The sequence below is a fragment of the Mustela putorius genome, unplaced genomic scaffold (genome assembly GCF_011764305.1).
Source record: "Mustela putorius furo isolate JIRA1106 unplaced genomic scaffold, ASM1176430v1.1 tig00537227_pilon_pilon_pilon, whole genome shotgun sequence".
Taxonomy (NCBI): Eukaryota; Metazoa; Chordata; class Mammalia; order Carnivora; family Mustelidae; genus Mustela; species Mustela putorius.
Genome location: NW_025422368.1, coordinates 23,536,937 through 23,551,011, shown reverse-complemented (window position 1 = coordinate 23,551,011; position 14,075 = coordinate 23,536,937). Strand labels below are relative to the sequence as shown.

Here is a 14,075-nt window from a genome sequence, read left to right as displayed (position 1 = left end):
ATTCTAACCAGCTTTCCTCTGTTAGATTTATAGAAAGATGAAAATGTAGCTTTCCTAGCAATGTCTGATACCCAAAAAGTGTATATCCTGTGCTTCAAGATAAGGATGTCTTTACTCTGGGTCTAGTTCTACCTACTGTACTGATTTCAACATAGTGAATTTTCTGACAGCTTTAGTTATTCCAAAGCCATGGGGTTTACGCTTTGCCTTTTATGTGAGTTTAATCCTTTATTCCTTATGTGGCAAAAACAAACAAACAAACAAACAAAAACTTGCAAGGGTTATCATTAACTGAAAAAAACAAAACAAAACTGAGGAACCAAGGTGTAGTTGAGATTCCAATTGTGTGTGGGAGGGGTGTGTGTGTATGTTTAACAGCACTTAATAGATTAAGTTTTTCTGATTCACAACAAACTTGTAATTACCTTTGGGAAGACATGGGTTGTAAGAGACTGACTTTGAACTGTAATATTTTCTGTATGGTGGATTTTTAACTGTATACCTTTATTTTTCCTTTATGTAAAAGATAAATTGTAACAAAAAGGAATATAACAAACTCTTGAGAATTTATACACTGGAAATAGGTATAGTACATAAAATACATACATAGATGTTTAGGGAAGCATTGTTTTATGTTAACAAAAATTGAAAACAGTCTGAATTTCTATCACTAGGAGAAATAGTTGGATAAATTATGACATCTATACAAAGACAGTTTGGTTTTCAGGCAACGAAGTTTTTTGTAGCTAAGTGTCTAGTGTATGTAAAACAATGAATTAGAAGCATACTGATGTTATTTGCTTCTGGACTTTTCTCCCTATGCCTTTGATTTTTACGTAGTTGTATGTTCAATTTAGTATTAAGGTTTCTGTTTTGCAAATTTAGGTACATGTTTTTGTTCCTGTTGCTAGAATCTTTAAGCTGTGGTATATAATAAACTACATTGGGTAGATGTTGATTATAAATTAATAATTGACATAAACTATTTCCCTATTGTATGATATTTAGGTTGAATCTAATTTGTTCACTCTAGCACGAATCATAATGTGTGTTAACCAGGGGAAGCAGTGGAGATAGTGAGAAATGGTAGGATACTGATATATTTAGAAGGGAGGGTCAATAGGATTTGCCAATGAATTGGGTGTAAAATAGAACAGGAAGTAGAGACGAAGATGCCACCAAGATTTTCGGCTGAAACGATGGAGTTATCATAAGCTGAGATGGCTGGACAGTGAGACTGCTTTGAGCATGTTGAGTCTGAGATCTCTCTTTGATAGTTACACTTGAAGGAGTCTGGAGTTAATGAGAGGTTTAATGAGAGCTGTAAAGCTGGGAGTCATCAGCATTACAGGTGATATTTAAAGTCATGAGATTGGATGAGATCACCAAGGAAGTGAGTAGGAATAAAGTAGAAATAAGGACTGAGCCCTGGGGCTCTCTAATTTTAAGTCAGAAGAAAGAACAAAAGCAGCCACAGAGGTAAAAAGAAAGCCCCTTCCAATTAGAAATTATTCTTCATTGCTGTTTAACTAAAAACTGACTCCTATTTTACTCAGACTGTCAGAAAAGGTGGAGATCATCAAATGAGTTAATGCTATGATCTTCCAATCATTGAGGCAATTTAGAAATAAAATACTTTGTAAGTCACCCTTATATAAAGGAGATCAATTTGAGCAGATAATACTTCATCTGTAAGGTTGTATATAATTGGTTTTTTAGAATAGTAGTGGATAGATGATAAATAGATATTGTTTTTTAGGGTTGCCGTAACAAATCACCATAAGGGGTGGTTCACAATTCTGAAAAATTAAGAAGGCCAGAAGTCTGAAATCAAGCAGGGCTGGCCCCTTCTGGAGGCTCTGAGGGACAAGGCATTCCATACCTTTCTCCTGGCTTCTGGTGTATAGTGTGGCCCCAAGGCTTGCATAACTCCCCACCTGTCTTCACATGGCTTTCTCCTCATGTGTCTGTTTGAAATATCCTTGTCTCTTATAAGGACACCAGTCATTGGATATAGGGCCCATCCTAAATTCAGGATGATTTTACCCCAAGATCCTTAAATTTTCAAAAACTTAAATTATGGTCATATTCACAGGTACAGAACATCAGAACCAGGACTGGACATACCTTTGAAGGGACACTCTTAAACCCACCACATACAATAAAAAGGCTTGCAGGAGAAGGAATAAGTTGCAGGCCAATTCCTAAGAAATACAGGTGTAAGTTGTTGCTAAGTACTAGCTTTGTGGTAAGAGATGAGATGCCATAAAAAAAACCTGTATGTAAGGATAAATGTAAGCATTGTTCTCAAATTAACTTGGAGACCATATCAATTTCAACCATTTGTCTTTATTGATAAAATGGCTCCTATGCAGTACACACTCTCAGACATATATTTAAGGTTTTACTTTAAAAAAAAAATATGGATGGAAAACTGTTGCTATATAGTGAAGTAAATGTCTTTAAACACCAAGATCTTAAAATTATATCCAAGTAAGAAGACCAAGAATAAATTAACTTATTTATAAAAATAACTATCAAGTAACATTTTGTAACAGAGCTGCCTCAATGAATTGCCTCAGACTTAATCTCAACTGTGTAGCTTATTTTAATTCTGACTTGGGATAAAAACTGTATAAATGAATGTGTCACCAAATTAACAGATACTTACCCCAAAACCAACAGAAAAGCTTAAAATAAAAACTGTCATTTATAAAATATCAATTAAGGCCTCTGAGAATCTGTTCAGTGTTTGGGCCATTAGCCCTTTTCAGTCAGCCCCATCGACCCTACTCACCCCAAAATTAGGATAGAAAATTCCAAGGTGAAAAGTAGTTTTCAATTTTATCAATATATGAAATTATACACAAAAATTACCATGTGAATATTTCTTTAACAAATTATATACCCCAAAGTGGAATTTCCTATTGTGCTAATTTTAATATAAATGAATATATTTGAACATATGTGACTTTTTCTTTTATCCTTTTATTTTATAATCACAAAATAAGAAAAATTTAGATTTCAACTCATGTTAAAGTACATTTATGTCTAGTGGCTTTTAAAAATTTACATACTGGATATATATTTTGTAAAAAACAAAACAAATACTTATAAATCCATAGACTTCCTTCCCCTCACCCCCCTTTGACTGAGAGGTTATAAGAAAAATCTTACAGGTTATGAGGACCAGATAGAGGTTAAGAATAGATCCAGAAAACAATTTTTTTTTTGAAATTTTAACTTACTTTCTGTATCTCTTAAGAATACTTAAAAAAAAAAAAAAACTTTTAAAAAAGGGTTCAGTGAGGCAGAACAATTCTTAATTTACTCTGAAATTACCTTACCTATGCTGTATCAAACATTTCAACTCTTTCAGCTAAGAGCTACATAATATCCTTAAGATCAACCAGAGAAGAGAAAAATCTCATCTTCATTATTGATTTAGAACCAAAACTTAAATCTTTCAAAGGAGTAGTTTAACCTACTAATATGTCTAAGATCTTCTTTCTTAGAAAGTAATATTCTTTCTCTTTCATTCCTGAAATATTTCATATACTTAAGCAACTTATGGACAATTGTTAGCTATTTTAACTATGGCAAGTTAGCTAAAATGAAATCACCTCTTGTTTATGGTGCACATAAAACATTCTTATGGCCTTGCTAAATGAATTTTCTTTGACAAAAATTTACATTTCTGGGAAGGTAGACAGGCAATCATTAAAGCTGAAGTCTCATGGTACATAAAGCTCTCTCTTAACTCTGATGCCATACAAGGAGGAGAAATAAAATTTAGTATGACAATCTTTCTTCATAAAACTGTGGCAAAATGTGAATAATTTCATGAACTCCCAAACATTTACTGGGGATAGTTGGGCTTACCCAAGTGTCATCCAGAATGCCACCTGCACTGCTGGAAGCTCTTGACAGTTTAGCACTCAGAAAATCTTTAGTTTGTTCATCCATTAACAAAGTTTCTATTTTAAATTTTATTTTGGAATAAAGTCTATGACCATTAACTATGCATTTTTTTGTTGCTATCTCAAGAATTATCATTGCCAGTGCACTGTACATACTATAGAAAAAAAATAAAGCAAAGGGTAGCTTGAGACAGATTTTTCTGTTAATTCATTCACTTTAGTAGACCAGTCCTGGTGACCATTTAGAGCCTTGTAAGAAGCTCACACACTTACAGGCTCTTCAGCTCTTCCTCAGACTCAGGTCACTATTGGTCACTAATGCTGACAAAGATGAACTTTCAGACATATCATCCTTCCTAAGGTTCAGAAATGATTCTCGAGTTATTTGAAGGATCTCTCTCAAGCCTTTGTTTTCTTGCTAAAAGAGGGCAAAAAAACAAAGATGCAGTCAGCAGGACAGCCCCGAGAATACAAACATATCTTAAGCCAAACATATGAAGGTATGACAGAAGGTTCTATCATTGGCAGACATACACTAAATGATATATGCAGTTGAAGTTGACAACTTGAATCCAAATAATACTTTTTTTTTTTTTAAAGGATTTTATTTATTTATCAGAGAGAGAGATAGGGAGAGAGAGTGAGCATAGGCAGGCAGAATGGCAGGCAGAGGGAGAAGCAGGCTCCCTGCCAAGCAAGTAGCCCGATGTGGGACTCGATCCCAGGACGCCGGGATCATGACCTGAGCCGAAGGCAGCTGCTTAACCAACTGTGCCACCCAGGCATCCCAAGAATACTTTTTTAAAAAAAGATACAAGAACTGTGCTCAGTGTTTTCCACCAGTGCAAAGCCTTCTTTTTTATGCAGCTCTGATTGTAGATGGAACCTGAGAAATTGCCTTATTTTAAACTCACAGTATAGATGAAGAAAATAACATCTAGGTTTATATTTCTATAAACTCAGCAAAGCCTGTGAATACCCTGGGACTAGGACCTCCTAGTACTTTAGTCCTTTTACTCCTTTCCATGAAAGCATGGAATGCAGGACAAGCCATCTGGTCTGGTTTGTTTTCTTCCCTCTAATTTGAAAGCAGCAGGGCTGGCTGAGTGAATTGGGATATTTCTCAAAAAGGCAAGTGACCAGATCTAGCACTAATAACTACCACCTTCCCCCAGATTAGTTACTATAAGAAATAAGCAGACATTTAAAAATAACATTTGTAATTCTCAACCATTTTGTCTTCAGTCTTTCTAAATTTTACTGGTACAAAGCAGGGATCGGCAAACTACATACAGCCTGGCTTGAGGTCTGTTGTTTTTAAATTAAACTTTACAGGAACATAGGTAAACTCAGTCTTTTTTGTGTATATTGCTGCTTTGTGTTACAATGGCAGAGCTGAGTAGTTCCAACAGAATGTTTGGTTTGCAAAGCCTAAAATATTTCCTATCTGGTCCTTTACTGAAAAAGTTTGCTTAACCCTGTTTAAAGAATGCTTAAAGACAGAAATCACTTTAGGCCCTCAATAACCAAAAGTATCTCCATTATGATTTCAAAATGAAACTTTTAAAACATAAAAGTTGGGGCACCTGGCTGGCTTAGTTTTTGGGCATTTGCCGCTGGCGCAGGTCATAATCCCAGAGTCCTAGGATCGAGCTCCACGTTGGACTCCCTGCTTGGTGGGAAGCTTACTTCTCCCTCTCCCATTCCCCCTGCTTGTATTCCCTCTCTCTCTGTCAAATAAGTAAAATCTTTAAAAAATGAATAAAGTATAAAAGTCTGTTCTACTGATCTGAATTATTCAACAATGACTGATGCCTGTGCTGCCACAAATAAAGGACGGAAAAGCTTTTATATTCCTCAGAAAAATACAAGTGCCCTAAGAATATCCGTGGTTTAAAAAAACTTTTCCTGCATCATCATCATTTCCAACAGAATGAAGAAATTTTTTAAATTACTAAATTAAAAAGCATATTCACCCAGTAACAGGAAGCAACACAGGATCAAAACATCAATGTTCTCAAATACTGCTTTACTGATCCTCGACTCTTCTATTACTATGGAAATGGTCCTGCATTATATGCCCATATAACCAGTATCCAGGTTAAGAAAGAGAACATTGCCAGTTTTCCAGAGAAGTGTATACATATATTTTTAAATGGGATGTATTTTCTGGCATAAATCTTTGTATGGACAGTTTTTATCCACATTTGCAATTTAAAACTTACTTCAAGTTGAAATATTCGCTCCTGTTCCTTGCAACCCTGTTGCTCGTCAATTTCAATAGCTTTCCTCATTACTGCTGCCATTTCCGTTATCTGATCAACATGTGCTTGTAATTCCTGAAAAAAAGAGATGGGAGTTGCAAATCAGTGAAATACTTTAGTTTTATTTTTGGATCCTCTCCTTTTTAAAAAGTCTGCATTGCCACTTAATATGGATGTAATATTCTTACATTGCCATTTAACATGAAGGTACTTTATAAACCAGTTTTACCAGAAAGTTGACTGACCATGAATGTGCTTTTGAAATCAGGGTTTTATCAGGGCTACAAGTAAGGATAAACACCACAATATAACTAAACCCACTAGCAAGAAGTGTACTCATATTTCACATTCCTCTCACCCTACAAATGATCAACAACTTTTCCTTTTTTATACCTACATATAGTACTAATTAAAGTAATGGGGAAGACAAAAATTGACCATATTTGATCTCTTTACCCCTAACATCTTCATGATTCACAAGTCTTTTCTGTATTATCCATGTCTAAAAACTGATCTCAATCCAACCTAGAAACTTTTCCAGATTATAATCTTCCTTGAGAGCAGGAACTGTATCTTGTTTATATTTGCCTGTGTCTGGTACATAATGGATAATAAATATTGAATAAAATGAACAGAAGTCTGCTTTTGAGTATTAAAATATTAAATGTCCTTCTTTGCAAACTGTTCAAATCTCACTTAGGTGTAAAATGGCCACATTTATTTGGTGTAGCAGGTAGTACAAATTTCTTCCAATCTCATGCTATTATTACTTTTTGCACACCTATGATATGCCAGGCACCGTGCTAAGCAATGGGAATAGGAAACCTATCAAGACATGTTCCCTGATTTCAAGGAGCTTAGAGTCAAGTGAAAGAGACAGACATGAGGTTTAAAAATCAACAGAAACTTGAGAATAATAATTTTTTCAACAAATAGCTTCTAAGATCATTGTTCACTGGCAGTTGGGGGTGATTTTTATTATATTAAGGTCAAACTCAAAAGCTAAAATCTCCCCCCAATAACCTTGTCTCTTAAATTGTATATATCTGATTTATAAAAAGGATTTGGAAAGGACCTCCAAAACTTACAAAACTAGTAAACTGGAAAAATATGGAGAACAAATAGTATCTTTAGCAAACCACACATTTAGTACATTCTAACCAACAAAAATACAGATCCTTAAATTATTTTAATGGGGACACCTATACAATGCTAGTATGCAGAAAGGCAAAACAAAAGGACTAATCTGCACTACCCAATATGATGCTATGCAAATGTCAATTAAAATTAAACACCTTTTAAAAAAGTTAATTCAGTCCGAGTTGCACTAGTGACACTTGAAGTGCTCAATAGCCAAGTGGCACTGGTGGCTTCCATGTTGAATAGCACAGATAAAGAACATTTTCATCATTTCAGGAAGTACTATTGGACAGTCCTGGATTAGATTATGGTAGCAACAATAATATCAAGACAAACATCTATCATATTCTGAAATAGTTTTTTAAAAAAATTATTAAAATCTCTCCCTCTGGAAAGGGAGCATAATGTTTAAAACCAAGCTTTAAGTACAGACAACTGTAGCAACAGACTGAGGATGATGAGTAAAAATTCTGAATACCAACATTTTCTTCAGTTTATCGTTTAGTGTCCTTTAAGGGTAAAAGGCTGTACAGGAAGCAAATAATTCTTTGCCTTTAAAATGGAAGAAAATGAGATTCCACTAATTTTTTCAGGACAGAGTCTGTTCTAATTAAATCATGAGAAAAAAAGACCACCAAGATTTCAAACAGAACAGTTTTATAGGCCCAGTTCACGGAGGGTTCATTTATTACAATAAAATCTTTAGGGAGGTATCCTAGGTCTTTTAGTGAACACAGAGGCTAAGAGCTGTGCTTTCAAAACTGTCTGAAAAGCAAGAAGAGTCAGTAACATAATCCTTGAACTGTCAGTAATACAATCCTTGAACTTTCTTGAAATGCCTTTCATTTATAACTTTTTAGGGTTATTTCAAATTTGCTCAATAAAGACCTGCCACAATAATTAAAACAAAAAAGACAATGTAGCATATATTACTAACATATACATATACATATAGTATGAAACCTAAACAAAGGCATCTTTAGGTTATTGAGAACTCAAACTAAAGAACTACAAACTATTACAAATCTGAGTTAAAACTGTTCCTTTAATAGTTCGAACAAAACTTCTATGAAATCAGATTAAAATGACTTCCAAGAAAATACTTTGATGTCCACAAAGAGGGTAGCTGTTTACACAATTCTGCAGCAACAAAATGAAAATCTGGCTTGAACAACCTTTAAAGCCTGCCATTACCTAACAGGCTGTGTATGATACAAAGGGAATTAATGACAGATTTAAAGTTTCTACACTGAATATTTTTGCATGGCTATCAAAAGCACAGTATATATATATTTAAGGCAATTTCATTTATTTGCTGATTTAAACTGGCAGGAAAATTCAATGTCAAAGAATGTTTTAAATGGACCTTCCCCCTTCCATCCACACCCCAAAAGTTGACTGTTTTATTTAGTGTACATTCTGATTTGCTTCCAAGTGCCTCCTCTCCAGTCCATGTTGAGATGCTTCAAAGATGTGTCGAGATGCATCAAGGAAGAATCCTTCGGAGCTGTTACGATGTACCATGTCAATCTGTAGTATAGAGTCATTATAATGTTAATACGGATATTATCCGTAATTTAAAAACTGAATGAGTGTTAGTTCATGCGTGTTAGCCAACTGTTTGAAATGTTTGTTTTTTTAAGATTTCCAAAAAGGCATCTGTTCAAAAATAATGTAAAAATGAGTATTTGGAAAAAATGAGTTCTTCTCAAACTTTTTATTGATTTTCCAGTCTGTACTCAAAAACTTCTAAGTGAGGGTAAAATTCTGTACTACAGTTGGTCTTAAAATGATCTCTTATGCCAAAATGCTGTTATGTGTAACTCCGCTTATTACCCCTAAATGCATTATAAAATTTTTTTGTGTTTAGGCTCATCAGAGTATTAACACCTAAACACATCTTGGAATATTTCTGCACCTTTATCATACAAGTTTCTCTGCTCACCCACTTCTGCTTGTTGACCCTTCCACCCCAATAATTAATTCAAGGCTAGACTTGGATGAATCTGTCTTCTTGACACCTTCCCAGATTATCTTCATGAGAACTTATCTTGCTCCATTAGTACTCCCGTATTAAATCATATCTCTATTTTAGGATTCATCACATCCTACCTTATATATTCTGTTTGTATTTCCCTTTATACTCTAAGCTCTTATGGCAGAGTGATGGAACTTATTATTTACTCATCTTATTATAATAACTAAGCCAAGACAAGTGTTAATAAGTGTTTGTTTAATTGAGTTGAAGTGTCTCCTTTTTGGGAAAAATCAAAATCACAAACATTAATATGTATTAGTTGGAATTAACATATAAGTCACTGAACAGTCATTTTATGGAAGGATCAGCACTCAGATGAATTCAATCTACATAATAAAAGATGGTCTACAGTTATCTTAAGAAATGTTTAACTTTCCTAATTAATAACACTGCACTAGTGAATGGTAAAATCTAATGTGTTCTAGAAAATATTTACTTTTGGAATAGCTGCTACCAGATGGAACTAGCAACCTGCAGTATCTCATGCTAAACATTCTTTGGTAGAGCAATCTCTTTAGATCTTAACAAATTTCTTAGGTTTTAAACATAAGGGCCTTTTGCAATTTCTCATGATTATATTTATTTTACCAACAATTTCAGTCAATTCATCTTTGTACCTTTAAAAGAAACACTCAAGTTATACATTTAAATTTTTGTTTTTATAATGATCTCATTAAAGATAGATAAATTTATATTCAAAAGATTGCCACTTAAACATCCAAGATTGTTCCTTCTGGTTAGAAGATGAATAGTTTAATTAGATAACATTAAACCCATATTTATTAATTTATTATAAAATTGACACAAGAGTATCTATTACTAATTCTCTTAATAGGAAAACTTGTCACACAAAGATCTATTTACTAGGTATTAATTTTAATAGAATAATTTATAATTTAAAAATACCTACAAGCACCAATATGGGAGAATTAATTTAAGGATTCTAAAATGTGTTTCAGTTATTGAGAAAGATAAATGCATGTCTTAAAACAATATTTCTTATATAATGTTAGTTTTAACTAATAATAGTTAGCTCATCATTATCCAATACAGGTATAACTAGAAATCACAATATTCTAATATTTTTATTCACAGCAGCAGTTAAAATTCAGCTTAAAATGTAAATAGGAAAGAATTATTCTACTTGTCTTCATAGCAGTTGCTAATAAACAAAGGGACATACACAAAGGAAAGAGACACAGGGATGTCAATAAGTGAAATGAACAGAGGAGGAAAAAACCAATTTCTAACCAGTTTAGCTCTATCTCTAAAAATGGTGTTAAGTGATATGTGATTGGGGAGTGGGGGTGGGGTCAAATCTTAATATGTTGGTTCTTTTCCTCCTTGCACCACCCCCACCATGGTTTTCCCATCATGATCAGTATAATTTACAGTCTGGATTAATTAGCCTCATTCAGAAAACACTCTTAAGAAAAACAGATCTACCTTTAGCTGGCTTCAGATTTCTGAAAACGTTTTTCGGCATTTCAATTTTTGTTTTTGCAACAAATGTCAATACACAAATTAGAAGAACTATTTCTTAAAAGCAGATAAGCTTATAAAAATATTTTTTAATATACTTACCTTTACTTCCCAAATAAAGTTTATTTTTGAAAATATGTTAGAGCTACTGGGAACAATATGAGTTAAGAGAGTAAATCAAACAAAATATGTAACAAGAAGTGACAAAAATGAGGAAAAGCAGAAAATATCAGAAAGATGAAATATTCGGTATGTTATATACCTGTGATTTAAAAAAAATCTCAACACAAGTTAACCATTTATGCTTCTTTTTCATTTCAAATTATACTTATAAAATGGATTACCTTGGAGTGCTGTTCTTTTAACTTCGTTATTATACCCGGATCATCTTTTTTGCTGGCCATTAGCAGTCTAAACATTTGCTCTCGATACTTGCTCATTATAAGTTCCAAGGCAGACTGATGTTCTTCCAGGGATGTACGTAATTCTATCAGAATCACAAGAACAAGAGTATATTTTACTCAAACCTGAGTTAAAGATGTACACAATAGTCTCCTCTCCACTGTATTTACCAAAAAAGCAACTTACAAAAGGGGTGTTTTGAAAAGAAAATGTGTAAAAATCTTGCCATAAAGCAAGCACACCAAATGGGAGTCCCTTGTTAGTTTTTTAAATGACCACTTAAAGCTTAGTTTTAAAGAATCATTTCAACAAATATTTACTGAATAATAATCAAGTATCAGATAATGCTCTATATTAGGAATACACAAAAGACCATGGAGCTCAGAGTCTAGAGGAGAAAGCAAATACATAAATAATTATAATACAACGTGTAAAGTACAGAGTAGAGCTCTACCCAAATATATATAAACAAAGTCTGTGAGCAGAAACTGGTGAGTTTCATATTATTGAGATGAACTTGGATTTCTAAAGATAAAAAAGGGAAGGGCATGCTATGCAGGGAGGCATGAAAGTGGGTTTTGTGTTCAGGAACTAGTGCGGGGCAGCAAGAACAAAGGTCTCATGGAGAAAAGAGGTATGGGAAGAAGACAGAGAAGAGGCCTCGAGTTGATGTTGAAAGCTCTGGATAAGGAAGTAAGTTTCCAATGAAGGTTCTAAAGCAGAAAAATAACAACCAGATATATCTTTGAAAAATGAATCTGATGCCTGTGTTGTAGAAAGACTGAAGGGGGAAAAGAGATTCAAATCACAGAGGCCAATTAGGACAGATCAAGCAAGAGACTTTGAACACCAAAGCAAGGGACTGAAGTAGAGAAGAGAAGGAAAGGGAGTTATTTCATAGGTAATAACAATGGCATAAACTGGATATTGAGGCTAAGAATCTAAGATGACTCCACACAAGGTAGACATTCATATGTAGTAAAGGATAATGACGAATACATTATGGTTGGGGCATATGGATCACAAATGAGAATACCAAAAAGAAAATTTAGTTGGCCATTTCCTCATTTTTGAAAATATGAATTGGTCCCAAGTTAAGAGTCCAGTTGTATATTACAGCTCTTTTAATTTTTTTTTTTTTTAAAGATTTTATTTATTTGACAGACAGAGATCTCAAGTAGGCAGAGAGGCAGGCAGAGAGAGAGGGGGAAGCAGGATCCCGGCAGAGCAGAGAGCACGATGTGGGGCTGGATCCCAGAACCCTGGGATCATGACCTGAGCCGAAAGCAGAGGCTTTAACCCACTGAGCCACCCAGGCACCCCCTACAGCTCTTTTAACTAAATTCAATTTTAACTAAAATCCAATGAATTGTGCCCTTCAAAAGGGTATATTTTATGGTATGTGAAACATCTCAATAACAGTAATAAAATAACTTATGCAAAAGAAATGAAAAATTATTTTTTAAAAATAAATGTGAATCTAACTTTTTAAAGCCCACTCCTTTATTCTCAAAGCATTCTGATAAGCCCCTTAGCAACATAATTCATTATAGCATTCTTGGTTCTCAACTTTAGTTGTCAAACTCCTTTGTTTTTTAAGATTATGTATCTTACCTTTGTTCTCTTGTTGCAGTTCTCTAATTTGTCTGTTTTCTTGCTGGATTCCCATAACTAATGTGGACCGTGGCCGATGCCTTGCAACTTCATTAAGTTCTTGAATTTCTTCCTGATACTAATGAAAAGATCAGAAAAGAACATGTGGGGAGAATATATTTGAAAGTATGTATCTCAGATACATATCTGATAAGGGTCTAATATCCAGAATATATAAAGAATTCTTACAACTCTCAGTAACAATAAAAATAATAATTCTAATTTAATAATAATAACATTAAAAAGTAGGCAAACAAGACGAGTAAGTTTTGGGGAATCTAATGTACAGCATGGTGACTTTAGTTAACAATACTGTATTATACACTCAGAAATCAGTAAGAGTAGATTTTAAATGTTTTCATCACACACGGTAATTATGTGAGGTGACACAGGTGTTAACTAACTTTATTGTGGTACTCATCTTGCAATATACATGTGTATCAAATTATCTTGTACACCTTAAGCTTACACAATGTTATATGTCAATTCTATCTCAATAGAGCTGGAAAAAAGTGGGTAAGGGATCTGACAAGACATTTCTTTAGAGAAAGTCTATAAATGGCCAATAAACACATAAAAAGATGTTTAATATTACTAGTCATTAGGGAAATGCAATTCAATAGAACAGTAAGATACCACTTCACAACTACTAGGATGATTTTTTTTTTTAAAGATTTTATTTATTTATTTGACAGAGAGAGACACAGCGAGAGAGGGAACAGACAAGCAGGGGGAGTGGGAGACAGAGAGGGAGAAGCAGGCTCCCTGCTGAGCAGAGAGCCCGATGCGGGGCTCGATCGTAGGACTCTGGCATCATGACCTGAGCCAAAGGCGGGTGCTTAACCGACTGAGCCACTCAGGTGCCCTACTAGGATGATCTTAATCAAAAAGTCAAATACCAAGTGTTGGGCAGAATGTGGAGTAATTGTACTGTTCAGTGGAATATAAAATGGTGTAGCTGTTTGGAAAAGTCAAGCAGATCTTCTATTATATGACCCATTCATTCTACCCCCCAGGTATATACCCAAGATAACCGAAAATATATGTCTACACAGGAACTTATACACTAATATTCATAGGAGTATTATTTATAATAGCCCCCCAACAGAAACAATCCAAATGTCCATCAACTGATGGATAGACACAATGCACTATGTCCTTATGATGGAATATTTC

The 14,075-nt window shown here is 34.1% G+C and overlaps 1 protein-coding gene across 4 annotated transcripts in view; it reads right to left on the bottom strand.

Annotated features, from left to right (window-relative positions):
- The window catches only part of FGFR1OP2 (FGFR1 oncogene partner 2), a 38,392-nt gene that overhangs the window by 6,111 nt on the left and 18,206 nt on the right, over positions 1-14,075 (bottom strand). For 2 of the 4 annotated variants that reach the window (XM_004776401.3, XM_004776402.3), the window contains 5 exons: positions 12,861-12,978; positions 11,189-11,331; positions 8,741-8,854; positions 6,146-6,259; positions 2,330-4,338 (listed from right to left, as the gene is read on the bottom strand). In XM_004776401.3, coding sequence (XP_004776458.1) covers positions 4,201-4,338; positions 6,146-6,259; positions 8,741-8,854; positions 11,189-11,331; positions 12,861-12,978 — 627 coding nt within the window. In that variant the 3' untranslated portion in view covers positions 2,330-4,200. Of the gene's footprint in view, positions 1-2,329; positions 4,339-6,145; positions 6,260-8,740; positions 8,855-11,188; positions 11,332-12,860; positions 12,979-14,075 lie in introns of those variants that run through there. The other 2 variants (XM_045073319.1, XM_004776403.3) reach the window with 2 other exon arrangements.